This window comes from Haemaphysalis longicornis, unplaced genomic scaffold, assembly GCF_048455015.1.
Source record: "Haemaphysalis longicornis isolate Haplotype H1 unplaced genomic scaffold, Haemaphysalis longicornis Haplotype H1 scaffold_7, whole genome shotgun sequence".
NCBI classification, from domain to species: domain Eukaryota; kingdom Metazoa; phylum Arthropoda; class Arachnida; order Ixodida; family Ixodidae; genus Haemaphysalis; species Haemaphysalis longicornis.
The window spans coordinates 35,343,257-35,359,803 of record NW_027526422.1 but is presented as its reverse complement, the minus strand read 5'-3'; the positions used below and the strand labels follow the sequence as shown (position 1 = coordinate 35,359,803).

General features: G+C 50.6%; 1 protein-coding gene across 1 annotated transcript in view; it reads right to left on the bottom strand.

The window, feature by feature from the left end:
* Nucleotides 1-3,986: 3,986 nt before the first annotated feature.
* Nucleotides 3,987-16,547, bottom strand: part of LOC144146251 (uncharacterized) — a 28,555-nt gene continuing 15,994 nt past the window's right edge. The window contains exons 7-15 of the mRNA XM_077678214.1: nucleotides 13,750-13,792; nucleotides 13,556-13,675; nucleotides 11,967-12,083; nucleotides 11,123-11,203; nucleotides 10,965-11,045; nucleotides 10,585-10,762; nucleotides 8,702-8,869; nucleotides 6,958-7,092; nucleotides 3,987-4,712 (exon numbers count right to left, since the gene is read on the bottom strand). Of these exons, the coding sequence (XP_077534340.1) occupies nucleotides 4,554-4,712; nucleotides 6,958-7,092; nucleotides 8,702-8,869; nucleotides 10,585-10,762; nucleotides 10,965-11,045; nucleotides 11,123-11,203; nucleotides 11,967-12,083; nucleotides 13,556-13,675; nucleotides 13,750-13,792 (1,082 nt within the window). The 3' untranslated portion in view covers nucleotides 3,987-4,553. The remainder of the gene's footprint in view (nucleotides 4,713-6,957; nucleotides 7,093-8,701; nucleotides 8,870-10,584; nucleotides 10,763-10,964; nucleotides 11,046-11,122; nucleotides 11,204-11,966; nucleotides 12,084-13,555; nucleotides 13,676-13,749; nucleotides 13,793-16,547) is intronic.

The following is a 16,547-nucleotide window of genomic DNA, read 5'->3' as shown; positions in this document are numbered from 1 at the left end:
TAGTTCGACAACGGCCGACGCTCGGGCGTTAGGGACGGCATCCCCGCAAATCCCAGGTAACGGCTGGCAGTATCTATGGTTTCACTCTCTGTAGAGCCACGTGTGTGAATTCAAGTGACGTCGCATGGGCAATTGTTGTGGGTGTCGTTCACAGCTTTGCTTTCCAACCACCTTGGAGCCAATTTGTGTTGCGGTGGCTTGTAGGCGGCCGCCAATCGCACGAACACGAACAAGTTTCTGTCGTGTCACGAAGTTGTCGCCGGAGGGTGGCTGGCTAGTCTCCACTGCGGCGCATATGTTTTCTTTATTGTTACGATTATTCGTGCGAAGTTAATGTTGAAATTGGTGTCTTGGTGTCGTCGTTACGGGGACAAAGCAGTCTTTTTTTCTTAATGTTGAGGTGACTACATGTGCCAAAAAAGTTTCGACTTCAGGCTGCGGGCATAGTTGTTGGGAGAACATCCACGCTATTAGGGGAGGCGCAAGTAGAGTCTGACAAATTAAACACGATCACTAAAATATGATCCAGGACACAAATAGCTTAATTTCTGTCCACGTAGGTCAAAGTTGGGAAGCGTGGCATTCCAGATATGCCAATAGCGCGCCGTTATTTGACATCCGTGTATTTTTCATTTTTGTGTTCCGGTTCATATTTCCGTGTTCGCATTTGATTTGTCTATGGCTCTACACATTCACAAAGTCCGTCTTTAGTCAGAGCCATGGGTTCGTCGCGCGTGCTTTTCTCGCAATACGGAGGCCTCGGATTTTAATTCCCACCTAGACACCCCAATTTTGTTTTTAAAGACGGTAGTCTTTCTTGGGCTACTTAAGCCCAGAAATTTTGGTCTGTCTGTCTGTCTGTCTGTGACTTGATTCAGGCTCCCGGCCAAAGCAAAGTAGATATTGCGCAATAGTCTTATGTACTCACAGCTAAAGGTAAACGTCTAAGCCCGGTTTATATGGTCATACTTGTCAACTTTGTTTCACCAGAACAAGACATTGCGCAAATATAAGACAGGAAAGTAGTACGCAAGGGATATTTACAGTGTTCCTTTATTAAAAAAATTCATGGATGCTTGGTTTTTCAATAGCAAATGATATTATACATCTTCTGCAGTAACCTACCGCCTGCTGTTGCCCGCGCCACTTCCAGGCGGCATACGAGAAATCACGCGACAATAGCAACGAAAGATGATGATGATGATGTCCTCAAAGATTTTGGAACGCACCCATAAGGGGGGATTGGCAAAGGCTAAATTGGTTGTTTCACTATCTGTGTTCCACCTCCTGCTTGGAACGCACGTGGAGCACGGCCACGCAGTTCTATAAACCTTGAAGTCGGCCGTCTCGATTCACGCGCGTCACCGCCGTACTGCAGCGCTGGCATCGAGGAACCCGGCCTTTAGCAGTGGAACGCGGTAAATTCAAATCGCCTTGAGCAAACCCTGGGTGTGCTTACCTTGGGATGAGCGCGACGTTACAGGGTGGTGGTAACACGCATTTATTTTATGTACAAGGGATACAAAGACGCCATGTTACGCTTTAGCGAATTTTGGTGTTTAGGGGAGAGGGATTGTGTAATGGGAGTTGGGGAAAAAGTACGATACATCCAATGGTACATCCAACTGGGTGTGGAATTAAAGGAAATGGTGAAGACCAGAGACCTCGACAAAATTTCGTAGAGCGACGAGCAGGCGCCACTCTTCGCTCTGATTGGAACTGCCTTGATAAAGCCAATCATTAAGGCTCGGTGGGATTGCCAATCCTACGGTTTTGAAGGCTTGTTCGCGACAGTCGGCAAAACGAGGACAGTCCCACAGGATGTGTGCAATGTCATTATTGGCTGAGCACCGCGAACACTCGGGGTCATCTAGGCTGCCGAATCTTGTGCCGCGAAAGTGTGGGGTTCTTGCCGATCCAGTTCTAATCCTGTGAACGATCGTGTGCCATTTCCGGGGCCAATGCTGAGGTATGACTGGACGCTTCACTCCTAGAGACGCTCGTAGTTGCAACTTCCTTTCCACCTTGCGACGGGTGTAAAATTCTGAGCTCGAAGTAGGTGAAGGTTCCTCCGCTGTGTTTTCACAGTTCTCATCCGTCTCTTCATCCTGAGATGCAGGTGATGGCACTATGACCGAAGGAAGCCCAGGCGAATGTCTATGCTCAGAAGAGACGGGGTAAGCCCGGGTGATGCCGCTTTTCCCAGTTGATGTGTCCCTTGCGGCTTGTTGCGCAAGTGCGTGAGCCTTGCCATTGCCTGAGATTCCTGCGTGAGCCGGTATCCAGAAAAAGGTCACAAGACGTCCGCGGGTCCGCAGCGTGCTGACGCGTTGCCGGATATTTAAGATGACCTCGGAGGTTTCATCTGGTCGTTTTAGACGGCGAGGACATTGATCGCGTCTGTAAGAATCACCGATTCTTTGAAACGTTCTTGCGTTTCTAGCCACTGAACATCTTTCTGAATGGCTATCACCTCGGCCATCTCAGGTGTCGTGTTGTCGAAAAGGTGTAGCTTACGCTTTTCATCGCATTCTGGACACACGAAGGCAGCACCCGCACGCAAAGTGACTGGGTCCACTGAGCCGTCGGTGAAAATTCTGAGAGCGGTGTTATACTCCTCGTCTAGCCGTTTAAGTGCCAAGGATGCTCGGGTCAGTTTCCGTTGTTCGGCCCTCCAGCCATCAGGAACAGCACGAGAGGTGAGCGGGAAAGCAAAAGGGGGCATTTCTTTGGCAAATGTCTGCAAACACTATCGTCTTTTGACTGCAAGACCGTTCAAAGCGCAAAACGTAAAACGAGGGACGACGAGAGGCACAGGGACACGCGCTCCCTGTGCCTTTTCTGCGCGTGTTTCTGTGCCTCTCGTCGTCCCTCGTTTTACGTTTTTCGCTTTGAACGGTCTTGCAATGGAATACCAACTTGCCCAGAAATCCGCCTTAATCAGTTACGTCTTTTGACGACATTTGCAACGAAAGGAGCAGATACGCGGCCATTTTTTTTAACTCGAATCTGTGCAGAGGCTTTCCAAAGTATATGCATCAATTTGAGCATTGTTGCATACGTTTATTCTTTGAGCTGTCAGCCCTTTTGTGGGCCGTCGGTCGACGACGACGACGCCGAGTTTTCGACCTCCCAAGCTGATTTCCCATTAAAACATACGATCTCCCATTCGGGCCGACATAGCCGTTGCAGGGTTCTGTAGACCCTGCAAAGGGTCTTTAGCTAGCTTTTCCGGCCATGTTTAACTTGCAAGGTAACGACATTCAAGCTATTCAACTGTGGGCACGAAACACTTCAGAACGTTTTTACCGCGGTAACCAAGCGGAAATAGCACCGGTTTTTGCAAACAATCATTTGCAAACACTTGCGTGGAATACCAGTCGAATTTTCGGACTTTTTTTCTTCAAATTGCGCGAAAAGCAGGAAGCATACTCCGGCGTTCCATGCACGCAGCCAGTGTGCTGTGACGTCATAGATGACGGGCGTAAATTAAAATTTAGTTCCTCTATATAGAGCTATCTACGTACTCATTCGACGAAACGTGCGTTCAGAGGACAGGTGCTGACTCAGTTAATTAAAAATGGGCAGTGTCCCGTTTTCGTTGTAGTGCTTTCGCTGTAGTCATAGGGAATTTCAGGTGTTATGGGAAGTGTTAGAAACATGCCACCACTTCATTGCATTTTCAGCGCACTCTCGCCTTTTGTGCCCCCTCACTGCAACTCATTGTTTCCTCCGGCGTTCGCATGGGCGAGTTCTTTCCGCTGCGTCGCACTAGCACCTCACTCCTCCTGCGGTGAGGGATGACGAATCACGTACCTTTTGTCGAGCCATGGAAGAAAAAGGCACCCATGAAAAAAAAAAAAAAGAATCCGGGGCACCTCTGGGTACATTATCTATAGAGTACAAAACAACCTCTTCAAGCTACATCTTGTTGCCGACATGTTGCAGTGCCATGGTTGTGTCAAGAGAACATATTGATCCACGAACGATACACACACAGGTTGTTGCATCAGAACAAATTTATTCGCGAAAGCAGACTTCGATCACGTAGCGACACAATGTTAGACGTACGGAGAAATTAGGCAGTGCTTACAATGTAAAAAAATACTTAAAATATGCTTTTTCTTGTGTGGTAAACACCTTGCGTGCACGAGCTTTTGGTTTACGTACACAATGTCCGTCGATTTCAGGAAACTAAAACGTTCAACACAACCGACGAAGATCCTGCCGACAAGGTGCGACCTCAATGACAAAGTCGGCACCACGCCATTGGTCCCCTTCCCCACACGGCCCACTTCGGAGCACGTAGCGTTAAGGGAATACGAATCGTCGCATTAACGCAAAATGGGTACTTTAAATAAAAAGATTCACAATATTAAGTACGCAATCGATAATTGGCGAAGTATTCGAGCGTTGAGGTGCAGTGAATGTACGGCTCAAAAAAACAAAAACAAAAACAAAAAAACATTGGCGCAGCACCACTATCTACATACATAAATGCACAGAAAACGCTTTAAAACAAAAATAAAAAAAACCGGGGACACAGCGATGGTTCAAAGAGCCGCGCTATGAGCGCGAGTCACGTTGCTCAAGTGAAATATGGCAGAAGGATGAGGGGATGAGGCGTCGCGGAAGACCATGATTCCTATGGTGTTCATAGAGATGAACACGACGGTGACGGCGACGGATTTGAGCAGCAGGCCGTAGGCTACCTGCAAGGCAAGGAAGAAACGAAACCTAAAGAAGACGGTTTAAACGCGAAGCTTTCTCCGATACAAAGGCAAAGTCCACAATCCAATCAGCCAAAGTCCAAATAAACGCCAACGCTGAGCTCACCCAATGTGAGGTAATGATTTTGTATCTACTAATTTCCGATTGCGTCATCTGAATGTGGTGATTCGGTCAGCTCAGCGATGGCGTTGATTTGGGCTTCCAATTTGGTTGAGCCTGTGGCGCGATCAACGTGCCATCTCTGCGCCTGTTAGAAAACGCTTTCACCATCATCGTCATCATTATCACCGTCTTCATCACCACCACCATCATCGCCATCGCTCAGCTGTATGACGCTAAACTGCACTCGTCTACCAGAATAGAACCCGCTGTGCATGTAAAGACATCCCCCTGTTCATACGGTGTGGGATTAGTGGGTAAAATTCGCTTTTGTGCAGTGTGCTTGCGCGTTACAGTGAGGCATAGAAAACTTTGTCTTAAGGGGCCCTGCAGCACGTTTTTCAACTATTTTTTAAATTCTTAATGCTTGCCGACCGTAGTCACCCAACACACCCAGTACTTAGATTAGGGGATCGCAAAGTATACCTCAGCCAAAAATACTGCTCTGTGCCCATCAGAGAACTTGTAAACTCGCCCAAAAGATTTTTCTCTCTTTCCCGGTCTTGACCTTCTTGGACGGCTCGAATTACGTCACTAAGGCCATGTAGCGGCTGTTGCCCGGTTTTCGTTCAGTTGCAGCAATGAAAGCTTTTCGATAGAAACTTAAAAAAAAAAGCCACATAAACAAAGCCAAAGTGGAAGTTGGTGCGACGAGCAAATCAGGCAGTGCCACTACGTTTTGGCGATCACTATAGCATTCGCACTGGTTCCAGAGGCGAAGGAAAAATTGAAAGCGCTTATGGAAAGTGTTGTCGGGTCCCTTATATAGTAGGGGTTTGTCTCCCCCTCTCTCTCTCTCTCCACACACACACACACACACACACATGCCCGCACGCACGCACAGAAAACGGCTCGTTCCCAAATGAAGCCAGCGGCGGGTCGACCGAACTATCGCTCGACAAACTTTATTTTAAGCGTTCGACCACGACAGCTTTATACCTAAATTCTGCGTCGCTCAGATCGGTCGCTCAGATCTGCTCGCGTCGCTGAAAATGTCGAAAGACGACAGTTTAATGCTGTCCCTGCCACGTAATTGCCTCGCCTGTCTCATCCGCCCCCTTCTCACGCTCTTCCGCTCCTGTCTCGGTCCACCCAACGCGTTTTGTTTATTTGCTGTAGCAAAACCAAGCGCGGATCTACTTTTAATTAAAAGAACACTGCAAACTCGAGTTGTATATTGACGTTCTCCCTCAAAGGGACTTAAAGGTGAAAAAAGTTGACAAATACGGGACATTTCTCTGGATTGGTTAGATGGAAAAAGCTTCTTTTGACTTTGGCCGGGCGGCGGAATCGAGCCTGTCCAGGCAGACAGAGAGACCAAAATGTTCGCGTTTGAGTTCACAATGAAAGACTACCGTCTTCAAACGCTTCGTTGGCCATCCACCTTCACCGATCGGAATGTCTCGATTTGTTTCGTTAGGCTGAACCGAGTCTTAAAACAGCCGGTAACCTCGGCCACCCACGAATGCAGACGCAGGTCTAGGAGGAGGAGGAGGAGGAGCCTCAATGAGACTTCGATACCTCGATGTGAGACAAGAGGGCTCCGAAGGTGTTTTAGCGGGCGATCACGCCCCTCCTTCACCGGACCCACCAACGCTTGCGCTGAGTGCCCAAAGGTCCGTTCACACTTGCGGCTGGAGGGACCAAAAGCGACAGAAGCGACGCGATTTCTTCCGCTGTTGTCGCTCGGCATCGCGCTCGTCGTGCCAAAAGAGCGATTGGTAACGACCAATTTTTGTGGCCGCCATCGCTGCCGACGCGGAAGAAAGATGCGAGAGGAGCTTCTGATGTCGTATCCTGCCATAGCGCATGGATACTGTGTGACGTCGAAACCGAAACTCCCGTGATGTGGCGTTCCAAGCGAGACAGAATAACAAGAAAAGCAAAAATAGGTCGTTGCCGTCGCTCGTGTCGCGTTCAAATGTGAGCTCTGAGTGTGGCGTGTCGCTCCAGTCGCATTGCTCGCTTTTGTCGCTCCAGTCGCAGGTGTGAACAAACCTTAATCGCTTTATGCAAAATCCCGCAGTTTTAAACGCTCGTGGCGTGCCTCGGGAGGCGGCCGCTCACCATGTGTCCGCCCTTGACATCGATGTACTCGCGCATGATGAGGATGGGCAGCGACACGGGCAGCACCAGGTTGATCGAGGCTGCCAGGCACACGGGCACCGCGTAGAACGATACGGGGACCTTGGACGCCACCGCCTGCGTCCCCAAAGGTATACGCCACGGCGTGCACTTTTTTTACTTATCCAAGGGCCCTAATTATTTCAACGAGGAAGAATAGAAGACCCCGGGGCCCATTGCGTGAATTTTTCTCAATAATACGCTCTAAGCCAATCCTGTTGTTCAGCTTCACCGTAATGCACTCGAGGGACCAATCCATGCCGCCAAGTTAATTTACACCATTTAATTTACACGATTCACCAAGTTCTGACCAAGTGCTGAGTATGTTCTGACAAAGATAATGCAGAATATACACCTTTCCCTCATTGTCAACTAACCCTACGAACGTGCGAGAGCGTCGTCACATTGTATTTGTCAGGAATTAGGTGACGAAACGCACTTGTTTGAGTGCACTCCTGTCGTGTGAAAAATTTTGTGAATTTGACCAAAAGAATCGAGAACGCCGGTCGTCATTTGCAACTCCTATCAATGCCACTGTAAGCTACTACATTGGCAACCGAAAAGTTTTCCTATAGAAGATAATAACGTTGTTTCCCCACCACAACAAACACAGTCGCAGCCTTCACGCGAAAAAAGCTAGTGCTGCTCTCAAAGAAGATTAGCTGCTCAACCAAAAAATAGAAAGGAGAAAAGCGCGAATGCCGGCTGTTTGTTCTACACAGGGTATAACGTGTTATCACGTGATACCCTTGTGGTATAACGTTACCACAATATTTGCTTAGCTTTTATCCTGGGGAAAATAGCCTTTGTCGAGGTGGCGTATAGTAACTGGAACGTCGTCGATCTCCACAAATTCCGCAGAAACAAATAAGTTCTGGATTCTTCTTCTGAATCTTTGAAACCCCTAAATGGTACCTCCGCGATCCCATCCATAGTGTGCAGCACTTTGGCGCCCAGTAACGGGGTTTGGCGGCGCAGGCAACGGCGACGGCTAAGGCGGCGGCTAAGGCGATGTCCGCGTAACTGAGCGAGCAGGCACTCAAGGCTGAGAGAAACGGGAGGAGGATTAGTGGTGAACGTGTGAGGGGGAGGGAGGCACGCGCTGCTATGACGTCACCTCTCTCACTGCCTCTCCCTCACATTCTCGCCGTGCTTCGCCACCGAGAGGCGCCCCCTACACTTTCGCCACATGCAGCTCCTCCGTTCATAGCTCATCCGAACCACATGACATTTGCGCGGGAGGTTCAAACAAGATTTGTAAAAACATGATCGCCGGCGGCGGCGACGCGCTGCGAGATAAAAGATTAGCGCGCCGCCATGCGTTCGCTAATCACGCGGTCGCTTCCTGAGACGGAGCAGCTATACGCTGGGGCCGAGAAGACGCCAGTTCGTGATGTGCACAAATTTCGCATGCATTAGGGAGTATAGTATTCGTCGGATGCTTTTTAAGATCGCGATCGTGGTAGCTTTATTTGCGCGAATTTAAGTCATTCCCTGTGAGGTCCTTGAGTTGGGCTCGAACGCAACCAAATCTTAACTTCCTAACCTAAACACTCGACCGTAACCTTTGACTGTAGGGTTTAGCGCGCCAACGCAACGCAGGCGATTAGGCTCGACCGTAACCTAAACCTAGCTTAATCTAAACGTGCAGTAAGCTATATGCGTCGGGCTCGTCTTGCTCACTCACCACCCTGATGACGACAGGTGCCAGCATGTGGGCGAGCGAGTCGCTGACCAGCATCTCGGAGAGGACGGCCGCCACGCTGACCAGGATGAACAAGTTCGCGCTGGTCGACCGGCCCTTCCAGAACTGGTCGTCCACTTTGCCCAGAACGCTCTCCACCACCCTGTACGTCTGCCCAAACACGTGCACGCGTGCGATTATGATTCGAAACTATCGGCAGTACACTCGTGAGAATCGAAGTATAACACATAGACTACCGGTACTGAACCGTCAGGGTTACATACTCGGCTGTCTAACAGTTTTTTATCAACTTGTCAAAGTTCTCGATCTTTTTTATTGATTATGATTTGGAACAAGCCTAAGGTACACCTGGGAAATGTAGCGCGTAAGTAGACGGCTGCGCATTAATTTTGACCACCTGGGGAACCTTAGAGAGAGAGAGAAACACGTTTTATTCCTGGCCAGGCTAAGTTAGTTCGGACGGTGGAGCCGCGGAAGCGCAGCCCTATAGGCCCGAGCCCTGTCGACCAGGGCGCACTGGGACTGGGCGTCCGAGCGCGCGAGGGTAGACAGCCAGGAGTCGGGGGGGTTGGGTAGGGGAAGAGGAAGCAGGGAAGGGCAGTGCCATATGGCGTGGGGGGTGTCTTCGTAGTCCCCGCAGTGTGGACAAGCGGGGGTGGGAAAGAGGGATGGCGATATGTGGGTGAGGATGGATCGAGTGGGGAGGGAATGGGTTTGGAGTTTGGATCTGTCTCCAGAGGGATGATTCAACCGGGGATAACGAGGGGTGAGGGGGTGGAAGGGTGGTGCGTGAAAGCCTGTGATGGAGGGTGATTTCGCGGAAGGTGAGCAGTGGCTCTAGGTGAGGAGGGGGATGTGAAGCGAGGAGGGGGCTCTGCTGAGGGGTCCGGTGTATCAAAGCTCGGGCCGCCTCATGTGCCTTCTCCGCGCCGCCAAAGCCCACATGGCCAGGAGTCCACAAAAGGGAGATGGTGCGGTCAGGAGGGGGATGGGAGGGGGAACCTTAGCATGCGCCGCAATTCCGACACACGGGCGTTTTCGGGTTTTTGCTCCATGTAAAAGCAGCCACTGCGTACGGAATCGAACCGGCGGCATTGGGCCCAGCAGCACGACGCGGCACTGAGCCACCGTGGCGGATTCTTGATCTTTTCCAGATTGCTCTCTAACAGTTTTGCGACCATTTTAATTGCCTATGCACGATCAGGAACATGCGGCGCTTCTCGCCTCTTGTAAGTAAGCTGCTATGACGAGCAAAAAGGTCCCGTTCATCATTCAGTTACGGAGACACGCACGTGATAGTTCTGCACCCCTATAGTTTGAACTCAACACGCGAAGAGCACGCTTATTGTAACACGAACTTTTCCAGAATCATGCCACTCATTTGATTTGTTCGCGATCTTTTGATCTTCGCCTGCAAGCAGCCTTGCTCACTGATACAACGTGGCTCTCAAACACTTCTATTCTTTCCGCCTCAAAAGTCTTGGCTCACGTCTGGATTTATTTGCAGCCTTTATGCTGCGCATCAGTATGTCACTATAGATGCTAACTTGAATGCTCTGACTCAACAAGCAGTTGCGTTAGGTACAAATTCATTGCAGTAGCGTGAAAGATCCCGAACCTTCGTCGATTTCCGGACTAAAATTGCCGTCCGAAAACTTACAAAGGAGCAAGCGCATTCATCTCAGCTTAGCGAAGGTAATACAATTACTCTGCGGATTCAGGAGTAGATGAAGGCCTGATTGCCGTAAAAACATAACTAAATCGTGCCAAGTGGGGACCAAAACTGCCGAAATGTGGTACTGAGAGGCGTGGCCCCAAGCCCCAATACTGCATCATGCATCGGTCCGTGTCCGTCGCGCACGTACCTCGACTGTCCGCGTGAGGGCCATGACCGAGCCCATCATGAGGATGAGGTGCCACGGCATGCGTGCGGCCACCGTGCGCCAGCTGAGCATGCGCTGTGACCAGCAGTGGCGCAGCGTCGACGCGGGCACCACGCTCATCGCCACCACGGACAGGCCGAACACGGGACCGTCCAGGGGCCTGCAGACGTCCAAATATTATCGGAGATATCCCATAAAGTTCGGGACTTCGAACAGCCGATGCCACGAAGGAAATGTCACGGTGGGAAAGTGACAAATTCCTGACATGAACCCAGAAACGACTTATCGCGTAGGTCGACCTGATTCGTCGTACATCCCTGTTTCTCCCGCAGTCGCAAAAGCAATCTATGAAGGCATCTCACCGGTTGGGGTCCCAAGAGCTGTACGCAGTGATAACGAGTGGGATCCCGACGATGCAGCAGAAGAGTAGGCTGTCCCTGACACTGCCAAGGAGGAGCGATGGTGTGAGATGATTTGGTCAAGGCGACCTTTTTATAAACACAAACAAATATCGACTTACACGGGTGCCTTGATGCTGCACCGACGAGCCCGAGAGCACTTTGACATGTCCTCGTGTGTTTGTTCGTCAATTTCGTCAACGCTGAGGGGGGAAAAGAAATATAGGCGGAATGTTTTGAAAGAGCAAAGCTGTTGTACCAGTTTATACAATGCCATGAATCTTGAACAGCGTGATCAGGAGTTTAATCATGAACCAATTTTTCGTTGAGGCTTTCAACAGAAGCGGGATGATCATTCGCCCTCGCTTTTGAGCCAGACCCGGCAGGCTTTTAGGTCCACACGAAGATTCTACGTTCTCAGAACATTTAAATCTGCCGAACGAATGTCGTTGTATTAAAATAGCGAAGTACAATTGTGTAGCAGTTTAAACGGAGGGGCATTTTCTGTATACACTAAGCCACAGTTATATGTTTCAGAGATGCAGAAGATATCGCATCACACTGCCTGTCTAAAGGCATATATTACGACAAATAAAAGGCATTCCTCTTTACAGACGCATGTCAATGCTTGAGCCTGCGCAGAGGGTCAAACGTGGTCGGCTCACTACTCTCTGTCTCTCTCTTCTCAAGAAAGAAAAACGTCGTGAGGAGACATTTATCAAATCTGCTTTATTAGAGAGAGGTGACAAAGAGTGTAAGACATCGATGCCATTACGGCACTTTTAACCTGGGTAAGCTGTGGCCCAAAAACAGGCGAATTAGAAATGTACGTACGAACGCGTACGCATTTGAATTAACGTGATGGCAGCGTATACAACAGCTGGCGCAGAACAGCTGTTCCAACGCCATGGCCTTAGCGAAGCGTTTGCCGAAGTTTTCATCCAAGCGGAGCTCCGCTCCACTCACCAGCTCATCAGGCTGCTGCAGTATATGACCAACCAGCACAGCCCGGAGCAGATGATCACCACGGGTATCGCAACGGCAAACCAGCTCCGCCAGTCCACAGGGCACTGCTTGTCTCGGCTGCAGAAACAGAAAAGAAGCCGTCGCTGCGTCCACCACCAATTCGAGCAACACTATTCGCACGGCAAGTTATTAACAGGAGAGCTGTTGTAGGTCGACCCTTTTCTAAGTCTGCTGAAATTTGTGCGCCACGCAGGGGTAGGAGCAGCTTCCACCAGTTGCCTCGCAGATACCGTGCCATCCTAAATTTATATCGGAGATCATCAACAGTTTGCGGTAGAAAGTAACTGTGAAACTACGTAACCGCAGAATGGCCTGCACCAATTTTCTGAGCTGTGGAGAAAAAGCCTGGTGGAGTAGGGAATCGTATACAAATTAGCAAAGTGCCTCTGTCACGTGCCACCAGTGCTTCATTCACGTGCAAAGCAATTGACTGTTAATTGCCCCGAAACCCAACCAAGCCGCACCAGCTGCGGAAAAGTTACTTGCGAAGTGACCGAAGTTGCAAAGACAAACGTCTCAGTACATGTCGTGGCACGCAGAGGCTGTTGGCAGCTGAGAGGATTTGCTGCGCATGCGCGCATCGGCTGTCGGCGCGTGCCGTGAACCTCATCTCAGTCGAACAGAGGTCAAGTGTGTTTTCATCTGACTGCAGTTCGAATTCTCTTCTTCCGCGCGCAAAACTTAGAATGGTTAAATTTGCTCCTACAGAGGTTCTTTCGCTGCGAGCAGTGGGCCAGTGCATTTTGCTAAAAGCCCAGGAGATCTCATGTTGCGGGATAGCGTGATCATGGCTGGTGTAATCCTGTTTACTGTACAGCCGTTTAATCTTGTCCTGAGTTGAACAGCTTTAAATTCTCCTCTAGCTTTCCGTCGTCCAAACAGAGGCAACGCTTGCACGCGAGAATCTCGGCAGTTACGCCACCTCAACGCGGCGCGATCGGGACCACATGAATAGCGCTTTGGCCATGTCATTTTTCCTTCTTCCTTCGCCTAAAGGTTTGCCCTAATCAATTTGGTATCGAATTGGAAAATGAACCGTCCTCTATCATGTAAGCTGGGAGGACAAAATTGTGTACACAATTAACGATGCCGAGTTACTTTAAAGCGACAGCTCTGCAACGTTATGTCTCGCAAGGTCATTCATCGCGTCGCAGCGACCTTGAGCCGCCGTAATGATAATGTGGCAAGTATGTCGTCCCGCCGTGTGATCCGCTGCAGAGGCAGCGCAGCTGCGCTCGCTTGGAGATTAGCCTGTTCTGTATCACATGACTAGAGGGTTCAAAGGCCGCTTCGCCGACGCTTTGTGTCACATTCTCGCCTCGGATATCCCGCCGGCTGAGTCCTCGGTACGTGTGCTCCAGCACCAAGCGACAGGTTGTATCAAATCATGAAGTAGCGTGACTTTCATGAAACACTGTGTGCATAGTCCTTGCAAAATTAGGCCAAGCAGGCCTTTCGTGATAACTAGGTTTACAAGTGTTCAACGTGACCCATTTTTTATCCTGCTTTCTTCCTATTCCGCTGCGTACCATTGGAGCATGACGAGCAGGGCTTGTCTCGTGGGCACCGTGTTGAAGTTGATCAGGTTGCCGAAGATGGCGGTGTAGGCGACCCCGACGATGAACGCTGGCCGCACCGACGTGGTCAGTCTTCAGGAAGAGGAAAACGTGGTGAAGGACGCGCGAGAGGACGAGCCAGAGAGTTAGAGGTAGCTTGCACTTACGCTCGCACACGTGAAGACGATGTCTGTTGCTCGTAGCCGTTGTCTGAAAGGAGAAATGTTTCACGGACACGCATTAGACGCGATGGTGCTCACGAAATTTCATTCTGATTCTGTGGGTGTACTACGAACATTTAGAGTCGAAATGGCCCGATGGACAGAATGGCAAATGATGAGGACGAAGTCTTCAAGCCTGCTGCTACTGCACTTCCATCAATCAGATTCTAGCTACGCCGAAAAGAAAGGCAATGCGAAGATTTCCTTTATATTTCTCGGCCGTCAAAAAAGGCACACGCCGAAAAAGGAATCGTTTCGAAGTTGAGGCCGAGAGGACGACCGATATGATGAAGCTTGGAAATTTGTGATGATGAAGCAAGCGACGAAACATTGGGTAGCCTCAGCATTGGGAAGGTATACACGATTGAGCTTTCCATTGGCACGTGTTTTTGTCAGCGCGCGCACGTGTGCACGTGAGCATGTGCGTGTGCGTGCGCACGTGAGAGAGGCGATGCTATAGGGGCATTGGGTGGTAGTGGTGGTGGTGAACGTTTATTGGAGCAACAGGGGAAGGGGTGTGGGAGGCCTTCTTAGTCCAGAAGGCCTCGTGACCGCGCTGACTGGAGAGCAGGCATGCAGAATGGCTCAACACCGATGAAACCCTCGGCAGCGACCACTGCATTCTTCTCACTACAATTCGGACGCATCCCCTTACCCGTCCCCATCAACAAGCGAAACTTCCGGACTGGGACAAGTTCCGTTCGGACTACACGACTTCGGCCCCCATAGCTCAACAAGGCTACGCCACTTGGTCTCAACACCTTGTGACGTCGCTTCGCCAAACTGAGCAGACGGTTCAGCTCTCAGAGGCCACGCCGGCGGTAGATAAACATCTACTGCATATCTTGGAGGCTCGGCGTAGCCTTGTCCGCCGTTGGCACCGACAGAAGAATAACCGTAAGCTCAAACTCCGCATAGCAGCCCTTACTCAGGAAGCGGCCGAGTACGCGGCCCAGATCGCTGACTCCAATTGGGTAGAACGCTGCAACAATGCCGCCAAGCATATGTCCAACCGCAGCACGTGGCGTTTCTTCGGGGCTCTCATCGACCCTAGCCAAACGCGCACAGAAACGCAAAAACATCTTCAACGCGCGCTCCACGCTTACGCGGGTGACTCAGATAAATTGGCACAGTCTCTTAGGGATAAATATATCTGTGGCCTGCAGGACTCCATCGAACCGGCGTTCTCCTATGCAGGCTCGGAGAACGCAGACTTGGATCGTTGCTTTGAACTCCACGATCTGAAGGCGGCCCTGTCGAAAATGAAGCGAGGAACGGCGCCGGGTCGGGATCAAGTGACTGTTAAGCTTCTAGCCAACCTCCCAGACCCAGCATACCTTCACCTCCTCGACTACTTCAATCAAATTTGGGAGGGGCGCGAACCGCTACCAATTGATTGGAAAACGGCTCTGGTAACTTTTATTCCTAAACCGGGCAAGTCTATCAACATCGAAAATCTACGCCCCATTTCGTTAACCTCGTGTGTGGGGAAGCTTATGGAAACAATGGTTAGGGATAGGCTTTCCGATTACCTCGAGGTCCAGCACACTTTTGCCGACACTATGCACGGCTTTCGTCCACATCGCTCTGCTCAGGACATTCTCCTACAACTCCATCGTGACGTCATTGAGCCGATCGAGCATACAAGTAACGATAAGGTAGTCCTCGCCTTAGATCTTCAGGGGGCTTTTGATAACGTTACCCACAAAATCATTCTTACCTATCTTTCCCAAACGAACTGTGGGTATAATGCTTTCAGGTACATCCGTCAGTTCCTGACTGAACGGCAGTCGTACCTCCGCATTCAAGGCAAGGAGCATGGCCCATACCCTCTGGGTACTCGAGGAACACCACAGGGAGCGGTCCTCTCTCCTCTTTTGTTCAATCTCGCCATGGCTCATCTCCCCCCACTGCTGAAGGATATCCCCGGCGTACGGCACGCTCTGTACGCCGACGATATCACGCTGTGGGCAACCCAGGGTTCCCCTGGCAGCATTGAGGCCAGCCTGCAGCATGCAGCATCGGTCGTAGATGAATACGCGCGCCGCTGCGGCCTCGAATGTTCCCCTGAAAAATCGGAGTACGTGCATCTTCGCCCCAAACCAAAAGATACGACTCAAATCGCACTTTCCTGGCGAACCGGGCCAATCCCGGAACGCGAGGAAATCCGTGTCTTGGGACTCTTCATACACAAGAGCAGGAAAGTCGACACAACCCTGCGCATGTTACGTATGGTCGCGGATCAAGTGGGCCGCATGGTCCGTCGGGTCTCAAACAAGCGGGGGGGTTTCAGAAGCCGCGATGCTTTGCGCCTCGCCAACGCTTTCGTGACCAGTCGGATCCTATATTCGACACCCTACCTACGTTTGCGCAAATGTGATGTGCACACGCTCGAAGGCATTCTCCGCAAGATATACAAGCGCGCCCTCGACCTCCCTATCTCGACGTCTAACCAGCGTCTTGCAGATTTGGGCATGACCAACACGTACGGATAACTCAAAGAGGCCCATCTCCATAACCAGTACCTGCTGCTTACCAAGTCGCACGCTGGGAGATGCCTCTTACAACGCCTCCACATCTCCTACACATATCAGGCAGAAGAGCGAACCACGATCCCAGAGGACTGGCGTGGTGCGTTGGATATCCAGCCTCTACCCCAAACCATGGCTAGAGGTACTCACGAAGGCAGGTGAACTGCGGGGGTTACAGCCTTGCAAGGACGCTATGGGTCCCGGCCTGGAGTA